This window comes from Tyto alba, unplaced genomic scaffold, assembly GCF_018691265.1.
Source record: "Tyto alba isolate M040663 unplaced genomic scaffold, T.alba_DEE_v4.0 Super-Scaffold_18, whole genome shotgun sequence".
In the NCBI taxonomy this organism is placed as follows: Eukaryota; Metazoa; Chordata; class Aves; order Strigiformes; family Tytonidae; genus Tyto; species Tyto alba.
This window is the reverse complement of record NW_024881280.1, coordinates 14,323,924-14,347,872: the sequence shown is the minus strand read 5'-3', so window position 1 is coordinate 14,347,872 and position 23,949 is coordinate 14,323,924. Positions and strand designations below refer to the sequence as shown.

The 23,949-nt window shown below is 33.5% G+C and overlaps 1 protein-coding gene across 1 annotated transcript in view; it reads left to right on the top strand.

The window, feature by feature from the left end:
* Positions 1–23,949, top strand: part of RYR3 (ryanodine receptor 3) — a 241,921-nt gene that overhangs the window by 61,342 nt on the left and 156,630 nt on the right. Inside the window, exons 4-12 of the mRNA XM_032984720.2 lie at positions 2,013–2,024; positions 2,856–2,930; positions 3,943–4,021; positions 6,563–6,675; positions 7,122–7,221; positions 8,673–8,766; positions 13,743–13,817; positions 14,725–14,881; positions 20,979–21,152. Coding sequence (XP_032840611.1) covers positions 2,013–2,024; positions 2,856–2,930; positions 3,943–4,021; positions 6,563–6,675; positions 7,122–7,221; positions 8,673–8,766; positions 13,743–13,817; positions 14,725–14,881; positions 20,979–21,152 — 879 coding nt within the window. The remainder of the gene's footprint in view (positions 1–2,012; positions 2,025–2,855; positions 2,931–3,942; positions 4,022–6,562; positions 6,676–7,121; positions 7,222–8,672; positions 8,767–13,742; positions 13,818–14,724; positions 14,882–20,978; positions 21,153–23,949) is intronic.

Sequence of the window (23,949 nt, the reverse complement as noted above, 5' to 3'; positions counted from 1 at the left end):
CAGGAAGCTGGAGCGCTGCTCTATCACCTCCATTCTTGCAATGTCAGCCTTTGCATACTTACAGAGCTCATTCCTATTGACCTTTTGTTTTACACTGTTTTCTCCAGTTTAAAGTGTAGTTTTTGATTTATGCAATTAATTGCTTTCTAGAAAATGGAACTCAATGAAAAAAGCATTTGCTTAGGCAAACCAAGATTGATGTAAACACTTCTTGCACTGCAGAGCAATAACACAATTTTTAGTATTTACAAAATATTTACCCCAAAATTTAGTCAAAAGCTTTAATCTGGGTTTGGCAGTAGAGGACAAATAATTACTTTAAAAATGATCATACTGTTGCTTTGAGGTCAGTGGACAATAAAGAAAGAAAGCATAGTCTGTTGTGCCATATTTATTTCAAAACTGCCTTGCCCTTCATTTGTTTTGAAGCTGGGTAGCATCCATTGGGGAAATCATCACAGGAGCACAGAAGTTCATATAAATAGCAAGGATTAAATAAAAAATGAAAGCCTGAACGTTAATGCAAGAAACTTTCTTTCTGGACCACATGGATTTATTACATTCAGAGAAAGTGGATTCTTAATTAGCTTCTGTCAACAAGCTGCTGGTAAAACGGATGGCTTATTTTTAAAGTTACAATTAACTGATTCTGTTTTGAGACATATGTCATAACTACCAGTCAAGTTAAATATTTTGTATTATGAGGCACTATCTTTAGCACCGTGAAAACAAATTGGTATGGTAATAAGTGATTTCTAAAGTAGATTTCAGAAAAAGCTTTTTTTGAGATGAAGAATACAAAATACTGTCTTTTAATAGTTGTTTTAGATGTAGAGAAAAATGACAGCATGAAATGTAGGAATGCACATCTTAAAATGTTCATTTACACTCTGTTCTCAGTATTAAAGCATGGTTAAGAATAGAATTTGGCCTCATATAAATAACATTAATCTTTTGTTGGTTCCACCAGTCTATCATTCTATTGAATGATTTGTTTTCCATATTAAATTCAGTTTGTAATTGAGTTCTGCTGTTTGTTTCAGGTTTTTCTAGAGGAAGAACATATCATATTGGATTTTTGGATTTTGTTGTTTTATTGTTTCATTTATTTTTTTTTTAATGAGTCAGCCTTAAAATTAGAAGTGATTCACTTAAAAGCTTTTGGTAAAAAAATAGAATGAGGTATTTTATTGCTTGTTCTTAGTATGTGCATATTTGTTACAAACTGGCTATATGTAATTATCTTCTGACAACCTGTCTGTAATTACAGTTGATTTTGTTGTTAAGCTTTTCCTTGTTGATTAAATAAAAGTTGTAATTTAGGACATAATTATTATATAAGCTGTTACATGACGTTTTTCTGGTTTTCTTCCTCAAGCAGTGATGCAGGATATATTATTAAAACCATTTTTTATGGGTGACGTATTTTGGAGGAGCTCTTGGAATTTTTTTATTTATTATTTCTGATCAGTTTTTTATCATGATATGTAAAAGTATGCTAAGTTCTCTGAGTGACCAATGATAGCTCTCTTATATATTTCTCCAATTTTTTGCAGTAATCTAACACATTTTCTATCTAGATTCAAAAGTCATTATACATGAGTTTGGTTTGAAAACGTATAAAGCTTGTTGTCTGTTGTTCCATAGGTAACTTTCTTGTTAAGATTCTTCCCTTGAAATTTATTTTTTTCTGGTCACCAGAAGGATCTTGGAAGATATGTGTTAAATTCTCTAAAGGAAGTATATGGAAAAATTCAGTTTTTCCTCTCCCAGATCTTGTTATCAATTTCCATATTCAAAATGAATAACTGTGCTTGGTTGAAATTATGGATGCAGTTGCCTTAATGAATCTGGTAAATGCTTAAGATTACATTAATACTAGCAAGTAGATATCCTTAGTAAGTGCTTAAACTATTCTGGGCAATAGGTGTGGTTTTTTCTCTTTCAGATTTCAGTTTTTGTATGTGTATATATACTTATTTTGTTGTTATCTTTTTAATGCCTCTACGAAGTTTATAAGAAAGGTAAGCAGTATCTTATTTACTTGAAAACATTTTTTGTTAAATCCAGTGTTTTTACTTAATTATAATAAAAATTCGGTCACAATAAGAGTCTAACCAAGAACAACATTCGTTCCTTTGGCAGATGTTTGTCTATTGCTGTAGCAATATTATTAAGATTTTTGCCCAGCATACACATCTCATGAGACCCCACCTGCAGTGCTGTGTCCAGCTCTGGGGCCCCCAGCATAAGAAGGACATGGACCTGTTGAAGCAGATCCAGAGGAGGCCGTGAAGATGATCAGGGAGCTGGAGCACCTCCCTTATGAGGACAGGCTGAGAGAGTTGGGGTTGTTCAGCCTGGAGAAGAGAAAGCTCTGGGCAGAACTTATAGTGACCTTCCAGTACTTAAAGGGGGCTACAGGAAAGATGGGGAAGGACTCTTTATCAGGGATTACAGTGATAGGATGAGAAGTAACGGTTTTAAACTGAAGAAGTTAGATTTAGATTAGATATAAGGAAGAAATTCTTTCCTGTGATGATGGTGAGACACTGGCCCAGGGTGCCCAGAGCAGCTGTGGCTGCCCCCTCCCTGGCAGGGTTCAAGGCCAGGTTGGACGGGGCTGGGAGCACCCTGGGCTGGGGGAAGGGGTCCCTGCCCGGGGCAGGGGGGTTGGAACTAGGTGATCTTTAAGGTCCCTTCCAACCCAAGCCATTCTATGATTTTATGATTTCATATTTTGCTTTAATATTTGCACTTCTTACTTGAACTGTAGTAGCTCTTCACGTTACACGATTCTGATCGTAGTCCATGCAGTGAAGTGGAGTTCTGACCTTCTCTGTCTTGTTTTGTAGGCAGCTCAAGGGGGTGGTCACAGAACCCTGCTGTATGGCCATGCTATACTACTTCGACATTCGTTCAGTGAAATGGTAAGTGAAAGCACTTGCACAGAATGAGTAACATGAAACCCAAATAAATGTCTTCCTATCAATATAAAAAATACATAAATTTAGAACTTTTTAAGTTCTCTTCTGCACTTGAAAAAAAAATGTGGCTAGCTTATGGTGTCTCAACAAAATGGAAGTGTCTCTTTTATTTTAAGTTCAGATTCTTCAATCCATTTTACTCGGAAATGTAGCTGAAAAGCTCCTTTAGACATGAATTATTTCTGTGTCCTTAAGGAATCCATTTTAATGGTAATTCCATTAGCAAGTTGCTGCTATTGCAAATGAATTTGTTGTGATATGTGCTATTTTTTCCATCATATTTCATAAGTTCAGGTGTTCCTTTTAACATCCCATAGTTCCCAGAGTCTATGCCTGCAAACATGCTATCTTCAGGCTACCTTGATTAAATTTTGTTTCACTACATTGTACAACTGGAAAATTTTAACTGTTCTGGATCTTTGACTTCTTAGGGCTCATGCAGGTATATCTAACAGAGGTTGAAGAAATGAGAAGTCAATAAAACCTCTTCCCTCCTTTTTCCTGTACTAGAGCACTCTGCAGTAGTCTTTAAACCCTGTTTTTTATGCTTGTGAACCATACAAATTGTAGTTGCCTTGATGTACTAGGTTTGCAAGTATGATTACTGTCTTTTGGTATGTTTGCTGTATTTTCATGAAACAAACTTATGGCACTAACCCTGTAATAAGATGTTTGCCTGTTCCTATCTGATGAACTATGTGAAACTTTGGAAGTTAGGAGCTAAATTGCACAGAGAAATAATATACTAAAGTTGAAAAGGATTTTGATGTTTTAAGGAACTTGGAAGGTTTTAAAAAACTCTAGGAAGAGCTTGTATACAAATAACATCATGCTTAGCTAATTTTAAAAAAGCACAGGGTGAGAGTGAGATGGAGTACTGTGAATGTATTGATATGGCGAGTGTGTTAATGGATACTGTTGGTTTTTTGTTTTCAATAACTTCACTGTTTTGCAGTATTTGACATGTTTAACATCATCAAGATCCCAGACAGATAAACTTGCATTTGATGTGGGATTACGAGAAAATGCAGCAGGTATGACAAGTTATTTTTGAAGGAAAATGTGTAACACATTTCTGGTTTTAGAAAACGCATTGAGATTAATGGCACTGTAAATTTATAAATGTCATACTTATGTGTTCATTAGAAATAAGATTACTGAAAGTAAATGATGACTGTCAGTACTGGTGACTTTCATTAAATTAACTGACTTTGTGAAAGAATGTGAGAACGCCTTGGAATTAAACTGAGTTACCACAACTGCAATAACACTGGTGATAATGGTCAATGTAAACAATTTCCATTAAATAAAATAAATTTGATGCATTTGTTTTCTATTTTTATGGCTTGGCACTTCCAATAGAATTAGAATACAGAAAAGCCATATATTGGTGCATTCACAATATACATTGTAATCATACAACAAAAGTATTATGCCACTTGTAATGGAGGAGAACAAAAAATGTAATGAACACATTGCTAAAAGAGTTGAACAACAAAAAAACCATACAATGGAACAAAATAATAATGCGACAGAGTGGAAGAGAGATGACACAAACAAGAAATGGCGATAAAGTTTTAAAATCTAGTTAAAAGATTTCTGAGAGTACTGCCAGTAATAATACTGCAGACAGAAATATAGGTTAAACAAGTTGTGCTTCCATGAATTCAGATATAAATTATGAGATACCGCTGGAAGCTGTGTTAAATGAATTTAAAAGCAGCTCAGCCACCAAGAGCCACAAATAGGTTTACGTGCCGCTGTATACATAGTGTTAATGGTTACTGAAAGTGATGAGTACTCATGAGAAAATAATAGGTGACCCGGTAGTAGCCAGGCCCAGACATATACCTTGAAGAGAAAATCTAAGTACCTGTATGCACACCTCATTAATGTCAAGCTTCAAATAAAAAAATGCTAGTTGTATTAATATAAACCTGTGTTTTCTATTGGTTTTTCATTATTTTGAAAATAAATTAAAATCAAAATAGACTAATTGATGATGGAGAGGCACTGCCATTGTAGGTGTTAAAATGTTTTTGGACCATGATCTTTGAAAATTCCTTTTCAGGTGGCACTGATTATCTACATGACCTTGTGTTTTGAATGAGAGAAGTTTGTCTCAGTTTCTTGTAGCTATACAAAAGATGGTCTCAGACGGATATATTAGCGGTTTCTTACTTGATTATATGTTTGATTGCTGCCTTAGATGGAGACCATTTTCTTTAGGCATGTTGCTAAAAGGAATGTATGTGTTCTATTTCTCTGCAAATAGTTTCAGTTAAAACTGTCTTTATAATTTTATAGTCTTTTTCAGAGTTATTATGCATGTGTCAGCTTGTGCTTGTGAGGTTTTATAACGAATATCTGTACTTGTCTCATATTGGTATTTGTGTAACTGTACATATATAAGAAGACTCTTGTAACACGTAAGTAAGATATAAAAAGCAACACATAAAAGGAATGCCTAGTTGAGTTTCTGCAGAGAGGATTTTTATAACTACTGCATGCTTGTAAACCTCATAAACCGAATACCACGATATCACTTCCCCTTGCCCTGTTCCCCTAACCATGAAACTGTCCTATTGCATCAATTTCAGCTGCACGAAGTGTTCTTCACCTAGCAGGTATTGAGTGAAAAGCCACTGGATATTTAAAATTATTATCTTTTAAAGATTAGCACTTCACACTTCTAGGGTTGTAACTTATTTATTGTCTTCTTTATAACTAGTTTCATAACCTTCAAATTTTGTTTTAAGGAGGTTTTACATGAAATTTCTTAGTTGATCAAACAGATTTTTGTGCTTTGTCTTATGCTACCAACTTTACCTTTCTGTAATTTTCTCTGACTTTGCATTGCCCAGTGAGAAAGCTGTATTCAACGCATTTTCTTCAGGGTCTTAACTAATCCATGAAGTGTGTGAAATTGTGGAATGAATTAGGTAATCTTCCCAGAATCGTGTGTGTGTACACACAAAGTAATCTGGAATGTTACGTTTAATGTATAGGTAATGTTCTATGGTTGTCACCCTTAGTCTTGGCTATCCTGTAGTGATATGGTCTGTAGTGCTAATGGAACTTCTCCCAGAACTGGTATTTGTAGTGTAGCAATATTGTAAAGTTATGGAGTATTTGTTTTGAAATTCTGTATTCTACACCTTAAATGTAGCTTAGAGTGGAAATGAGACAGAAGACTGTGAATTAAATATGAACATTAAGCAAAAGAAGACACAAAATGTCATAATTAAGACTGAGGTAGCTGTCAGCAATTTACTGGCAGCGAGAGCCTTGAAGGGAGGGCAGTTCTAAGCAGTGATTTGTAAATGTTTGGTTGCTTTGAAAAAACATGAAAAGAGAAATATCAGCTTTAGTAGTGACAAAGATTGGTTGACAAAAAGTTTCAAAGAAAAAGAAAAAAAAATGTATTTTAAAGAGGAATGAGGTGGTTTTATAAGGTGAATGTCTTATAAGACACAATTCTTTATTACGTTATTTCAATGTTGGATAAACACATCCTTACATTTCTTAGGAGCTGTCTGTTTTGTATACCTTTGATAAATATCTCTGTCCTTTAGGTGAGGCTTGCTGGTGGACAATACACCCTGCTTCTAAACAAAGATCAGAAGGAGAAAAAGTTCGAATAGGTGATGATCTTATCCTGGTCAGTGTGTCCTCTGAAAGATATCTGGTAGGTTGGTTTGTTTATCAAGTGGACACACAGTGGGCAAAATACTAAGTGCTGTGAGGAGTTGGGGAAAATGGTTGTGATTATTATGGATGAGGTTTGTTCTAATCTAGGAAATAATGCCTCGTTGTAATGCACCTTTTTTTTCCTCTATGAAAGATTTCCCCCTCCTTGAACAAGACTTTTTCCATGCCTTTATCCCAAGGTGTAGTTCAGCATTTTCCATCTTGGGAAGTTTTTATTTCTGTAACTGTGGAAGATCTCTAAGCTGCAGCTGGAGTCTGCTCATTAGATTTAGAAAAGAGTTCATTTTAAAAGCAAGTGACTACTCATTTTTAAAGAAGATTTGTATATTTATGAGGTATTTCTATTTTGTTGAGAAATTAATATACAAAATATTTTTAAGTACATAAATTTCACTGTCTTCTGTTACTGTCATCTTATTTCAGCATCTCTCCATATCAAATGGAAGTATTCAGGTGGATGCCTCCTTTATGCAGACGCTATGGAATGTACATCCTACATGCTCAGGAAGCAGTATTACAGAAGGTTTGTCATTTTATTTATTTAGAAATGTATGTATTTTAGATGACTTTATATTGCTTTTCATAAAGAGTGAAAATGAAAAAAAAAACCCATCTTCAGAACATCAAACCAAAGAGCTGAATGAAAATGAAGAAAATGAGCATAGGAGAGAATAACATAAGGGAAGATGGGGAAGAAAAGCTGTAACTTTAAAATAGCAAAGCATAAAAAGCTGCATGAGGGATGAAGACTGAGAGAGACCAACAGATGAGTTTATTGCCTTCAGTTTCATTTTGGGGAGTAGGAGCTGCAGAATAACTAAAGCCAGTAAACTTCAATTTTGTATAGGATTTTCAGTTGCCCTGTAACAGAGATAAAGGTACAGGTGAAATGGAAAGCAGGTTTCTCATAGTTCCTTTTCCAGTCACTTCTGTTTTTTAAGGATATTTTCTCAATATCCTTTCTGGATCTCAGTCATGCTTCCTTCTTGCCTCTCTGTAATAGTCAATGAAAATGAGCTCTCTACATGCATCCTCTTAATCAGCCTTAAATCCCACACTACAGGGTCAGGGTTTATTTCTGGGTACTTGACTGCACTTTACAACCATGTTTGAGAAGCATCACCTTATTCTGTTTGAGAAATGTCTTGTTCTGTAATGAAAGGCACATCCACTCAATATTGCTCCTTATTTCAATGCCATACTCTGTCATTGACACTGTCATAACAAACATTGTACTTTACTTCTATGAACAGTATGAAAGTTTCTTTCTAGTCTTCCTCATTCAAGTGTATTTGTTCTTTTAAAAGGCATTAATTTCACTTACAAGGTCAGAACAGTTTGGACTGACAGTCTGATGAATCATTCTCCTCCTACACCATTTTTTTCTTTTCTTTTTTTCTATGAGGCAAAGTGCCTAGTTTTGACCTGTAGTCTTTGTGTTAAATGGGTTGGAAAGTTAGCTTCCATTAAACTTAATCTTCAGAACTGCTAGGTGTTTTTCTGTACTCTGTTTCCTGCTGCTGCTGTGCAGTTTTGATTTTGACACAAATGATAAATGTCAGAACAAACTGATGAATTCACCAAATTATTTTCTATTGAGAACATTTAAAGGTGTTAAGGGGAAGGAAGCTGCAGTATTATATATTTGATTTAGCTTTTACCTAAAGTGTTAAATTTTCAAAATAGTTTATTTTCCTTTTCTGTCCCAGAATACTAATTTGATTTTTAATTGTTAAGAGAATGCTTTCTTTTTGTTTTCATTTTCAAAAGAAATATTTTTTTAACTGAAAAAGATACTAAAAAAGAATAGGTTGTCATACTGAATTTATTATTCTTGCTTAATTTCAGTTATGAGTGAAAATTTTGAAAACAGATTTCACCTAAATCTTTTTAATTTTTAAATTTTTTTTTTGGAGAGTGTTATTTTCATATTGCCAGTGTTTAAGCTGAAGTGTAAAGGTGCTTCTTCTACAGGATATCTTCTTGGTGGGCATGTAGTACGATTTTTCCATGGCCATGATGAGTGTTTGACAATTCCATCTACAGATCAGAATGATTCACAGCACAAGTAAGTGGTGGTGCATTTTTATACATTTCCTTTTCATAAAAAAGAAATAGATTTTTTTGTTTGTCAGTTGAATTAGAGGTTAAGCACTATTTACAGCAATCTTTAATTAGGGAGTGACATTGTTACAAGAAGTTGAGACCTACTAAACCGAAAATCAGTCATGAGTCCTTTTATTGCTGAAATTCAAGTAGTTGACTTCAACTAAGATTTCAGCCTGTTATGTTGTTTGTCTTTAATGTGTACTACTATAAGCAAGCATTAGCAGGGAAGATGGTAATTTTTTTAAAAAAGGCGTATAAAAAAATCTCTGGAAGTTTGGGGTCTACAATGACTTTCATATTTTACATATTTTGCACCATTTTGGAAGTGCTTGCTCTCTCAAATGTGATTAATATGTTAAGAAAATTAAATCATATTAGCTTGACTAAATCACTTTTGTATTAAACTTAAATCTACAGTTGTTATATATCATGTTGATATAAAGTCAAGAGAAAAACCAAACTGTCAGAAAACTTCAGTTGATTTTTTTATTGCTGTTCTGAGGAAAAAAAAAAAGATGCGAAGTTTGTGTTGAGTGTGAAAATGTGCACACCTCATAAAATTATTAACAAAAGTATTAGGATCTAGATACCCTGTGTGGAACAGATATCATATTCAGACTAATCTTATAAGCAACCAGTCTTAATAAGGTTAGAATGTCAAGCCTTTTCAGTATGTTCAGAATTGCTGTACTTTGCTATCACTGTTACTTATCTAGAAGTCAGATACAGTTGAAACCAAAAATAATTGTGGAGTCCTATTGCCCTATGTTGTTGTTCTTAATATGTTTGGTGTGTATTGTTACTGCCTTAAGATCTACTTCCATTTTTCTACCACTATGTGAATCAAAGGGTAAAATTACAAGATGTTTATTTTTCTGAATGAAACCTATGTATGTGTATTCCTAAAACAGGAGAATAATGTGATTGATATATTGAACGTTTTCAGATGTGTGGTAGTGATACTATGTGCTAAGATTAATGATTTGGTAGTTGTCATATCTTCTGGTTTGGTGAGCTGCACAATAGACATAAGGCCAAGTTTGTACTGTGTCATAGTTGTAGGAGTCACATTTACATTATGCAAAACAAAATGAATACATGGAAAAAAAAATAGCAATAGGAACAGGAGAAAGAGCTGTAGAAAATGATTGTGTTTATTTCTGTCTCTTTGTTTAATCAGTTCTGTGCATGCCATTAGGACTATTGAATAAGCTAAGTTAGACAAGATTTGATTATTTCTATTTTCATAGAACAGACATTTAATTTTCTGAAGGTTTCTGTAGAGAATGCTCCTTAACAATTCACACAGTGACTATTCACTGCCAAGAATCTTAAGGTCTTGTATTACAGGCCAAGCAAAAATATTGGGGATGGACTTACTGGACATCAGAAAAGCAGGCTTGGCAAAAACTCAGAATAAGATGGATGGAATCAAGGAGAAGACAAAGAAAATGTTACAAGGATAATGTTGTGTAAAAGCAGAAATTCTCTTTACCTGAAGTTTTGTTACTGCAAGGGCAGGTCACTAATGCTAGTAGAGTGTTGCATATAGAAAAAGCTAGAAAAGGTTTCTAGGATTTAAGTAATATAGGAACTTAAGAAGTATAAAAGGTGAACAGAGACATATTTACAGTATTTCTTCAGTGAAGGAATAGTTGAGTTGGGCCAAGGAGAAATGAAGGAGGTCAAAGAGAGTGGAAATGAATTATTACTTTCGAGCGTAGCTAGGAAGAAGTCATTTGAGTCTGGCAAAAGTAACATGAGTAAAGTGAATGAGACCAAAGAAGATCTAGGATGAAAATGGAAAAGAAAAATTCCAGACAGTTATTGTGTGTTCAGTATATCATAGAATTGTAGAATGGTCCAGGTTGGAAGGGACCTCGAAAAATCATCACAGAGTCCGGAAATGAAGATGAATTGATTGCTAGGTTTATTGTTGTCATTTTCTATTTTTTAATTCTGGAGTATCAAAAACTTTATTATTGAAGACAAGATACGTAGAAAATGCTACTACTTGTACTGTGAGGAATATCTATTCTTACTCTTACAGTACACTCATTTTGAAATTTTTGAAATCACCTGTGTGTTCTTAAATGGGACTCCTAAATAATGTACAGGTGTCCATCATCTTATAAAGATGATGTACAAGTCCATCATCTTATAAAGATAACTGGATGCAAATGGTTTGTCATAGTCCAGTATACTTCATATTAATATTTTCTTCCTGGAATGTAGTGATGTTGATCAAGAAGCAGAATATTAGATACATTAAAATCTTAATTGTTCTCAATAGAAGAAAAGTCATAGAAATACTTGTTCAGATATTAAAACCAAAACGTTCATTTCACAAGTTGAGTTCCAGGTCCCATAGTTGCACATGAAGAATGCTAAAAATTTTTTTTACTCTTAACTGTTGAAAAAGGAAAATAATTTGACAATATGAAAAGTCAGTTAAAATTCTGCATTTCAAAATGCTACTTTGATTCAGAACAAGTTGTATAACAGCTGTGTTGTGACATTTTTATGTATGCATGTGTAGCATTCAGTCAAGCTTGCCAGAGTAGGAAGGCAGATTTTAAATTCCCTTGCTGCACATTTTTGCAGATACATTAGTACAATAGAAGGTCCAGTTCCTGTGCATGTTAGGGTGGATCAGTCCTGTTCACAGGAATACATGTAAGGAAGTTTTTCATCTTTCCATAATCATTCGTGTCTTGTCATCCAAGGTTCAGAATTTGTATGACCTTTCTCATAGACAATGCATAATAGGAAAGGTCTTGATCTGAAACTCAGGATACATAGAAATTTTTTTTTTTTTTAATAATAATAAAAGCTTTTCACTGCTGTACTACTAGATTGTTTGTTTGCTTCTTTGTTTTTCTTGTGAGGGGTAAACAAAATCTTTTCCTAAGACCCAAATTGTAATTTGAACTTGTTTTTGTACTTTAATCACATTATGATCTAGTCATTTTTCATTCTGCATTATTCTGTGGTTTTCAGTTCAACTGTCTTTATGGTTTGAGGTCAGTTCCAGATATTTTAATTAAACAAGGAACAGCGGAATTGTTTTATTAATCTTTCTTCACCCCTTCTTTCATTTGGGAAAGGGAAGAACAAGTTTTATGAATTACTGTTCTTACATCTGACAAAGGCATATCAAAATTTATCATTAGAAATTGATGAAAACATTTAGGAATAAGCGTAAATCAAATAATCGTGCTGAAAGTTTCAACAAACTTCTCCTTTAGATATCAATAAATAAATAAATATATTAATAGAAAGAACCACTGCCAGAAAAATTTAGAAATGTAAAAAAGGCTGGCTGCTTATATTGCCCTAAGGAAAATTAAAGAATCCAACAAAATTTTGGAAGTTCACTGTGCTTTTGAAAAGAAGCTAGTGAATCGGTTTGTTTTGCATCTGGGATAAATTTGCTTGTATGTCTGAACACTTCTCTCTTGCTCAAATTATGAAGGAATGTACTGCAGTATATTACAATTATTAAGAATATGGTTTTCTTATTGGCATCTGCTTGGAGGGCTCAGTTTCTGACCATACTCACAGTTTACACATAGCTGTTGTCATGTCACTCTTTCAAATGAAGAAGTAGCCATAGCAAAAAATAATTTTGTCATCATTTGAAACTGTTTTGCTGTGTGAACAGTTTTCTGTTCAATTAGAGCATCCACTGAGCATTTGCTACCAGTAACAGAACATTTCAATTTATTGGTATAATGATGGTGCAATAAACCCTTACATAGTACAGTATGGAGGACAGCTTGGGACGCACATTGTAAAAGCAAAGCCTTTAATACAGTTTCTCAATAGGAGTAATGTTGCAGATAATAGTCTAAAAACATGTAAAATAAAATAAATTTACTTAGTTAAGAGACTCTCACAATATTTTAAAATAGGTAAGGTGTACATCAAACTTCCCAACTTACTATTATAATTAAATAAGGTATTTGATTAGAATTTTATTATTTTCTGAATGTCTACTGTTGCAGAATGTAACAAATAAAATTACTGTTTTAAAAATATTTAAAATATTATTAAAAATTATTTTTTAAAAAAAAGGTTCTATCTATCCTGAGTTTTGGATCAAAACCTTTCCTATGATCCACTGTGTTTCCTATATCTATCATATATGAAAAAACTCATATGAATTCCGATGCTTAGATGACAAGATGTGAATGATTACTGAAAGATGAAAAACTTTCTTGCATGTATTCCTGTTAACAGGACTAGTCCACCATAGTTTGTATTTGTTTGTATTTGATTATTGAGTGGAATGTTAGTTTCACCACCAAAACATGTCACTAATCCCCAGCCAGTAATTCAAGAAAACTAGATTATATTAAAGGCTGAATCCCTTCACTTCCTGTTTTTTAGTTTCTCTGAGTTTCCTAAAACTAATACATAGTTTTATCTGTATTATCTATTTTATAAGGATTATAATACAACATTTTTGTTTTATCACCACCATTTTTGTCTTTTAATATTAGAATTCTAGGAGTGAAGTCTCTGATGTTGTATTCATGCAGATAATCATTAAAGTATGCAAATATGCATGTTTATTTTAATATTGTGTTTATATGTACTTAAGAGCATTAGTAATTTAGATTAATTTCTTGGGAACTGTATGAAGTACATATTTTTATGACTGATTAGTAACAGCAAAAGTTTCTCAGCCACTTTGAAGGCAAAGTATATCAACTTCTGAGAGACAGTAGCTTAATGGAAGTAGCCTAGCTTACCTGGGACATTTGGATCATGTATCTGTGCTCTCACTGATGAGTGGAAATACTCTGTCGATTCAACTCCATCTGTTTAGCTGGGGAGAAGCAGCGAGTCATATACGGTTTACAGAGGAGTGAGTTATAAATACTATCTATCACAAACACAAGCAGATTATCTTCTGAATCTTTTCTGTAGGAAAGTACTTTATGAAACTGGAGGAGCTGGCGTTCGAGCAAGGTCTTTGTGGAGAGTAGAACCCCTTCGAATAAGGTGCTGATATTTTTTGAACTTCTTTGTTAGCCACTCTTGTTATGTTAACAGCAATTAGAATTTTATAGACCCTTAAGGCAGAACATGAGTAATATATTTTCCCTGATATATGTTAGTATGTTCACTGGAAATAATAAAAAGTTATCTTCCATGATATACGGGCAATGTCAGTATTTTAATACTGGGGGGTTTTTCCCTTGGTCTGTGTCCTGTATCAAATGCAGTGCTGCCTATGAGATACGTCATTTTGAGACATTGCTTCTGTCCAAAAGTAAAATGCCTTCCTAGTTTTTACTTGGAATTTTAGAAGCGTGGGTGGAAATCAGAACGGTAATAACCCTCGTGGGTGTCCATTTTTTTTTTTTTTTTCAGACTCTATCTCTGTTGACTCGTTGCAAGTGAAATTTCAGTGTATACCATAAGGGTATATATGTTTTAACTTTGGCCTTCTGAACTGTATGTTTGTTTTACTCTTGGTGTGCTTGTGATTGCAAATAAAATACTCTCATATCTAATAGAAATGTAGGATAGTTCTTTGGAATGTTGAGTCCTCACTTAGGTTTAGTTTGTTTGTTTAGGCAGTCAACTGAAAAACAGCACTTAATTTACACTTTAGTATTTTTCAGAAACATGTAAGATTTTTTATGGACATTGTCTCTAACACCCTGATAAAACAGAGAGAGGGTATAGAAACAAGAAAATTAAAGCTATACTCCTTTCTAAGGTTCCCTTTCAAAATATATTAACAGTTTTGCATCTGTTTTAATGCAATGTTTTAATATTGAAATCAGAAGCATAAAGGAGTATATATAACACATTATATTTTCTGAACATCCTTTAAAGCCCAAAATAGAAATATTAGTTTTGCTTACTTCATAAGTCATTTTTTGATGTCTCATATGTTTAGCTGGAGTGGAAGTAACATCAGATGGGGACAACCTTTCCGTCTTCGACATATTACAACAGGAAAGTACTTGGCTCTGAATGAAGATGAAGGACTTGCAATGTTAGACAGAGAAAAGTCAGACACAACATCTACTGCCTTTTGTTTTAGAGTGTCAAAGGTAAATAAGATCAATGTAAATTTGTCTTAAGTGTGTAACACTCAAATACTAGATCTGAGTTGGTTCAATGACTTTATAAATTATTCATAATTTCTCAGTTGAAGCAATTGACAGGGATTATGCATTTAAATACAAAGGTAAACAACCAGAGTTGAGAGTAACAGAGGTTTACTTGGGGACGATGAATACATTTTAGAGTAAGCTAAACTGTTAACTGGTTAAAAAACCAAGATTGAAAACTAATACAATGCCCGATACAGAGGTTTAATACTAAAGCTATAATTATTATAAAATCGTTTTAGTTGGACAGAATCTCAGTAGAATGTTATTCATTTCAGCTCTATCTGTCGTAATTTAATTGAGTTGAATTCAGTTCAGTTGGGCAAAATTCTGCCCTTACTATTCTTTGTGCAGTGTGTTGATAGGTCAATTACAAGGAAAATGTAGTCAGTTTTCAAACTGTGCTCTTTAGTGAGTTGCTAATTGCATGTTACTTGCTTTTTCATTGTTTCCAGCTGAGAAAAGCACTACAAGTGAGAGAGAATGAAGAACGATTATGGATATAGGCAAAATTAGTAACTTTTTTCCAGAAAGTGAGAGGTTTTTACACCAATGATGTAAAGTTTTTACATGCTTTCATGATATTACTTACAAATAGTTTCCATAGCTGCTACAATGTTTTTTTATTAAGTATGAGAAACTAAATGTTACATGTAATTCTGAATGCTGTATGGTCTCTGAAGGTCAGTGAAAAAGAATATTTAAAGTTAGATATATACTATATAAAATCTAGCATTTAGGGTCTTGACAGATTCTAGACTTTTGTTTGTATAATAAAGCAGATACTTATTTTTAGTATGTTTAAAATAACAATATTTTATTAGTGTGACTGCATATGATATGCTGAGAATTTTTATTTTAACAAATCAAAATAATTGAAAAACTATCAGAAAATTTCCTTAGATTACTAGCTGCTCACCAAACAGTGTTTGGTTCTTCCTTCAGTGCAAAGTCTATGCCGTGTAGATTGTGCATATGATGTTGTGCAGGGCATTTACTACAGCTGTAACTTTTTGCCATTTTTAGCAAATCATGGCACCCTGGTAAGGATGATGAGAATGCCAGGAATGCTACCATTACTGGTTTAACATTATAGGAATTTAAACATAACATACTGCTTAATTGGACACTGTCCTGCAATTTCTTAATATTTTAATCTGTGCATATAAATGTATAAATTTTAAGTATATGGATTTTCTGCTTATGTATGCATACTCATAAAATAAATCATTTCTGTTACATTGAGTAAACATATCCTATTTTCTTGAGGTGTGCTTCAAAGACACATTAGTGAAATTTGTTACAATCCCCAAAATTACTAAGGTGAAGTACAGTAGCAATTAATTACGTGGAAGTCAATAATGACTGTGTAATGCATTCATCCCTTCTACTGTGTTTGTATATAATATGGTTGTTAATGTACATTTTAATATGAAATACAAGTTCAATGTCTCATTATCCTAGTATTTGTGCTCTCCTATATAGAAAAGAATACTTTTATCTAACAAAAGTTTATAAACTTGGTTTTGACTGTGCCAAGAATAAGAATAGTTGTTTATTGTCTGGGCAGGTGAGAGCTGCACTGGCCCATGGGTAGAGACTTTAGTGTTTCCAAAGGTGAGGGGAACAAGCAGTGATAACTCTTCCTGAAGAAAGAAAGGTGAGGTTTTGGAAGCAAATAAGCCCCAAAGAATGATCTGGCTTGTAAGAAGGAAAGGACTCCTAAAGCCAAGTGCTGACTGCATACAGATTGAGGGTAAAAAGAACTGTAGAACTAGTAGTTAACCTAGATATGTGCAAGTGTGATTTTCTTAATTTCTGCACCTATGTATTTGTAAATCTTTGTTTTCTCTTGTTTACTTTCTTAATGAAGAAATATTTTCACTTGCCTGGGCCATAATATGACATGTACTAAGGAGAATTTTAAGATAGCTGTGTAATACCTTCCTATGCAGCTGTATACAGATCATTACAAATAGTGTGCTGGAATACCAGGCTAGTTACAGCACTCCTGTCCCTTAGAATCATAGAATAATTCTGATTGAAAAGGACCTTGCGAAGTCATCTAGTCCAGCCTTCTGCTCCAGGTGGGGTCAACACCGTATTCAGACCAAATTGCTCAGAATATACATTGCTGCTGAGTATCCAAAAGGAAATAAAACATTTCTCCATTGAGGTATTCTTTACAGTTTCTAAGCCAGCAAAAGGGGTTTTGTGGAAAAAAGAGATTATCTTTTCCAGTAGGCAGAGCTATGTGGAGTATATCAAATCCACAGGGCTTCCCAGGAACCTGTAACACATGACTTAGTTTTACTTTTCCAACAGTTGTTGTAGAGTCCCTCTTGCTCAAAAAGCACACCGTCATCCTCAGTATTGCTGCATATCACTTCAGCAGTCTTGTGTGTTACTTGCTTTTCAAAACCTGTGGTTGCATTCATCATGTTTTACTTTCACTGTTTTGTTTCCTTTTGTTGTGTAACACTGGAAACACAACAGGTATTTTAAATTATGAAACTCAAAATAGAGCTTTCCTTAATATGACCTTACATAAATAACAATAAAAGGGAGCCTTTGAAAAAATGAAATAATATACTAAAGATAATTATGGTGCTGATTTCAATGAAAACAGGATACGCAATATATGTCTATTTACTAGAAATTATTGCATATTAAGCTTACAAGCAACAGAAACTGATGGCAAACCCCCAAAATCATACCTTTTCTTGGGTTTAATAAGGAGCTTACTTTTGACAAAGTTTTAAAATGTCAACCTTTATATTTTAAGGCAACAGTTCTGTAATGCCTTGTGACCAAGAGATGGCAGTTTCCCTAAAGCAGATGGAATCCTGTTTTGAAATGGGATGTTCCCATTCCAGCACAGTACTTGGCTCAGAATACTCTGCTGAGCAGAACCTTGATTCTGCTTATAAAGTTCTATGAGAATAAACAGAGTGAAAAATAAGAGCATATTTTAAAATATTTGTTTATTTAAAAATTGTTGTAGCCCAGAATTAATATTTGAGATTTCATATTTTGTTTTTGTGATGGTATATACAATTGACAATGAAGAAGTTACTGGTGTAGTCTAAGTAACATTCTAACACATTCAAAAGACACAGATGACTCATGCAGAAGGATTTGATATCGTTTTAATATTACTGCCAGCATGTAGCTATCTTAGGGGCTCAACATGGCTTTAGGATGTCGTAATAGTTTAGTAGTAATCATAAAGTTTAATTCGTTTTTGGTATGATAGGTATTACAGAGTCCTTTACCTACAGTTGTCTCTAAAAGTTCAAGAACTTACTTGTAAGTTCATATTTTACAATTACCATTTCCCAGCGAGCACTACATTTCAAATACAGTATTAAGTTATTTGTTCTACTTACTTTGTATGGGAGGAAAAAGTAGAAAATAAAATCACCATTTTTTTTTTTTCCTTGCTTACTGGGGTGTAGAAATGCATGCAGCAACATATACAGAGTAGAGTAAGCCCACTAGTGAAATCGGTAAGCTCAGTGTATCAGTCCTCTGCTTTTATATTTGTAGACCTTTTGACTTTTGTTAAATTGGGGTAGCCTATGGCATTGCTTTTAATGCAGTAACAGTGTGTAACACCAAAAGATACAATTTTAATTAGCTCACATAGATTTAATAAGAGTTCAGCGGTTAGGTTGTCTTACCGTTCTTAGGGGTACATAAACAAGCCATTCAGTTATCAAGAGTTTTTTCTGTACTTTTTTACAAAATTGTTGAAGAAAAACATTGTAGAGGCAGTTCAGTTTTTGTCCTGTTCACACTGCCATTCCTTACCTACCTTCTATCACATGGGAACCTATGATACTATGAATATACTATGAATTATCTCATTTTCTAAATCTTGCCCTTCTAGTATATTAAATATCTTGTGAAAATTGCATCTTTGACAACTTTGCCCTCAAGTTCCTTTGTTTATTCCTTCTTTTTTTTTTTTTTTTTACTATTATTTTTCATTTGTCATCTTCCAGACCCATGACGTGATTTGTTTTCTTCAAATTGATTCATTCATGGCCTGAGGGACTTAAACTGAGAATAGCTTGGGAAGAGAGGGTTTTGAAGGAGAATATGTTTAGATATTTTGCTGCTAAGATATGTAGAAATACTTTTTTTTTTTTCCTTCTCCCAGATAATTTTATCTGACTATATTTTTCAAATGTTAGAAAATACACCCTCTCTTTGTACACTGCTATCAAATGACGTGGCTGAAATCCTAGGGAAACTGGACCAAACACAAAGAGCAAAACACCACAAAAAGGAATTTATGCTGTATTGCTTAAAGTGAGAACAGCCTTCAGCCCCCCAAAATTATTCTAAAGCTTTATTTCTGAAATTCAAAAAAATCATGGTTTTTCTTTGTGTTTAGTGTCATCAAAAAGCATCAATATCACTCATTTTTTTTAAAACAGTGACTTAATTAGGATCACTTTTTACAACATTATGATTTCTTTCATTGAAATGTTCATTGAGACTTGATTATTGACGCAGATGTAATATTTGAGAAAAATGTTTTAATCTTCAGGGTGCTATGTAAAGCCAAATATTTAATTGCTGACAGTTAATGAATTTGTGCTATTTTATTATATTTTTAATTTAATGGCCTCGTTATAAATATGTATTGGAATAGTTCATCTTTTTCTGTACGTGATAGTGCAGTCAATGTAAATATGATGTGATATGATCTCCCCATAGTTTTGATATTGTAATTGTATCCCCAAAGAATGTATTGTAATTTCGTTCTACTTCATCTTGGCATTCTAATGCTGTCTGTTTCAACTAAAATTATTGTTGAAATGTGACAGCTAAATTCTGTATAAATGAAAGTAGATTATCATGGTTGAAGTAGACCTTCTCTTTACTCCACAGATTTTGAACGTGCAGTAAACAGAAATGAAATAACAGAACCTCTTACACATATAATAAGTTAAACTGTATATCACTGTCTAACATATTTTTTTTACTTAGGAACAAATGAACAACTATATATACTTAAAATTAAGCCCATCAGCATTTGAAATCATAGAAAAATTATATAATTTAATTACTCTACTTAGAGTTTTTTGTTTAATCACACATATGCACAGATATCTATAATTTGCTATTACAGAATTTGCTGCATAATTCTGTTCTTATTCCTGAATTCAATTTTGAAAGGAGAAGTTTGGGTTGGTTTTTTGTTTTTTTTTTTTTTTTTTTAATAAAAAGATTGCTTTTGTGCTGGAGACTTAAAATCCTCTGCTTGTAAATGGAGAATAATGGGATTAAGATATAGGTTGGATTTACAAACTGTCCTGAGTTATCCAGCTGAGCATTGAGCAATGTCTTTAAAAGAGATTTGAAAGAATCAGGTTCCTCTTACAGAGGATAAATGGAAAAATAAAATAAATGTAATAAAAATAAGAAATGCAAGAGTAAATTAAATGTAAAAGCCAAATCATACTTATTTTAAAAATTAATATTTTCTCTCATCTACTTTGCTCATTGTTGCGATACGGAGGCATTATTTCAAGGGAAGTTTTTGTCTGCATATACTATTTACAAGCAAAAAATTATTTAGCATAGAAATATTTTAAATAAATTTCAAAATATGTTCCTGCTCATTTTTTTTTCCTATTTAAGCTAAAATGAAAAAATTTCATTGATATGGAGTTCTACAGAATACTGAACTGAAACTTTAATTACATCAGGACCTCAATTATTGATTCGGTTAGGTTAAATATTTAAAGATTTTTTTAATATATATATCTTTACATGGCAATAGATTTTACTCGATTTTTCTTGTTTCAGTGAAAATAATGCTTCAGATTTAAAATTGTTTTTAATCAGAATCTGACTAATTAATTGGACAGAAATAGAAATTATGTGAAATTAAATTTATCTGCATCTTAACAACATTAGTAGCATAAACATTGTTCAGTGTTGGAATGTGTTTCAGTTTAGAATTCAATGATTTATCTTCCAGTACAGAGATTAAGTGCCAACTTCTATTTTATCTTTTTAGGAGCTAAAAGAAAAGCAGGATTCTAGTCTTAAACGTGATATGGATGGAATGGGAGTCCCAGAAATCAAGTACGGTGATTCAATCTGTTTTGTTCAACATGTGGCCAGTGCCTTATGGTTGACTTACAAAGCACAAGATGCTAAATCAGCACGTTTAGGTCCCTTGAAAAGAAAGGTAATGTATGAGGGGCTTTTTAATTACTTGTAAAATGAATGTTGCATAACAGTTTGCATCTGTCCTGCTTTTTTGCCATTCTACCAATGTGGCAATTGTGAGTTTAATCGTTTGGTTTTACTGAAAATTATGTGAATGTTTCATTCTAAAAATTAAAACAGTGGTGGAAATTAACATAACTAACTGAAGAAAAACGTTGCCACTAAGAAATTTATTTAGCTATTTTGATTGCCAGAATAAATTATTAATTTGGGCTCAGTTTTTATATTTGACACCAGTAAAATATGGAAATTACTGATTTGGATGGTCAAATCACTTTTTTGAAATCTACGTTTAACTGTTTAAGGGTAAAAACTTGTAAGTCGTTTTATATTCACTGGTGGTTTGGATTTTCTAATTGCGTATATTGTATGAAATGTCAATTAAATTTGTTCCTTAAGAAATGGCCCTAGAAACTCCTCAAGTTTTTTAAGGGATATTAATTTCCTGCCAAAATGTTAGATGTAATTGTGATGTGTCATCAAGAAGGTCTGTCAGCCTTTTGATTATAGAGTACAAGTATATTCCCAGTTTGGGGCATATGTCCTGTTACCTCTTCAAATTATGCTGACATTTAATTCAGAATTAAGGGGTTTAGTACTAGCTTCACATAACTGCATCGTCACCAAGTGATCCTTTGATTCTGTGTTCATAGATTTTTACAACTTGCACCTATTGTTAAAACATGAAAAAAGAAGGAAAAAAGTTCATTACTGAACAGAAGTTGGAATTCTTCTTTAATTACTTGTATGTATGTACATTCACAAGAGGATACCCATACACGAGTGCTGTAATATAAAAAACAAAAAGAGGTCCTCAGCACACCCTTGGCACAATCTCATTTATGCAGCCCACATGGTCATAAACGGGTAGTGAGTGCCCAACGCTATCACTTCTACTCAGCAACCTGGCTGATCAGATTCTTCTTTGTATGTCAGTCATTCGGTATTTTCTTGTTAAGAGATTTAATCACACAGTGATGGTCTCTTCCTTTCCCATGCCAGCATTGACTATGGGATTCTGTTTCCTCATAGAGTCCAATTTTACTTCTTGAAAAGGCAACATGTAGATTTTTCCTCTGTATTCAATGAAGACTTTTGTAATAGCTTCCTGTGAAGTTTTGTTTTGTTTTTGCTTTTTTTTTTCCCCCCAGTTTTTTGCTCAGCAGCATGGGACTAAAAGAACCTCCATAATTGCCTGTCACTTTTATTCTCCTTTCAAACCATTTCATTCATGTTCAAAGACTCCAAATCTTTTCTTGCCCTCTCACCTGGAGAATACTCTCCTGTTAAGTGCCTTTAGACAGAAGAAAACCCAAACCTTCTAGCTTCCTGTAATTGATATTCCTGTGGAGGCAAGAAACAGTTTTTCATCTTCTGCAAAACATGGTACCAGACTATAATTTTGTAAGCAAGTTTAGATATCTAGATCCTTTTAAATTTTGTATAAAACTTGTTTTTCTGCAGTAAAATTGAAGTCATAGCTTTGTATGCATCCTCCACCATCATTTTGTCAGGAGATTTTCACTTTCGTTCACTGTAATTCTTCTCAAACTGACCTGCACTTTTTGTAGCATGCCTCAGGAGCCCTAGGAGGATTGAGAAATACCTTATTTTTGCAAGAGGCAAAGGGTGTGGTTTTTCCACATAACCTATCTATTATCACTGACAGCTGCTGCAAATCTACAGAGAGGAGAAAACAACTGTGGGATTAATTGCATTATAAAATACTCAGAATGACAAGTAGAAATTTCTGTTGTTTGGCTTTGGTGTAGTTTCATGTATCTAGTTACCATGCTGTCTTTGCAAGACACAATATATAAGAAATTCTGGCATCATTTATGAGGCTTCTGTTGCATGATATCTGCCAGAATTTTGATCTGTTGTATCCCTCTCTCTCTGAGATCTTGGTAACCAAGGGTTCAAGACTTTTCCAGGCAGTGAAGATGTTTACATCACTATTCTATTTAACATTCCTTCACCATCCGGCATGAGTAATGGATGCTTATCTTTCAGTTTGAGAGCTTGCTTCTGTGCAAGCTTTGAACTCCTGCAGAGCTCCAGGATGCTGGAGCTCGGAGAACAGAAAAACATGCTAGATGTGTTGGATTCATGTCCTGCAGACCACTGCTCCAATGGTCAATACCAATGCCTTGGTGTACCTCAACAAACAAGGCAGTGCTGGATGCTTCTGGTGGTGATCTACTTACTGGAGTTCTAAATAGCATTTTCCTGTCATTATGATGTTTCTACTGATTTAGTTTAGGGTTTGGGTTTGCTTTTTTTTTATTTTTTTTTCTTCAGAGAAATATGGAAGATTAGGTCCTTCTAAAAGACTTCCCTCTTCCTTGATCTACTGCATACTTAGGGAGAAGAGTGCATATCTCCTACACAATGGTGAAGGTGCAAATACTTTGCAAGGTGTGGCAACTTTAATATCTTATCTATCAAAAATTTTTATTCCTGGACCTACATGCAGTAGCCTGATGAAAGATTATCTGATTGTCAAATGTTTTCTTACTAATTTTATGATGGGAAGAACATTTCTTTAGTTATTGTTCAGTTACGGGAGGGACCCAAGGACCCTTCTTTATGAAACCAGTGATATTTCAGTTAACAAAGTCACCCACAGTGTGACTCTATATAAAGAAGTACTTGAATAAAGAGGAAAGATGACCAATATGTAAACTTGTCTCCTTTAAGATAATATTGTCAACATAGTCATTCAAAAATGTTCTCCTAGTGTTCTCCATCACATT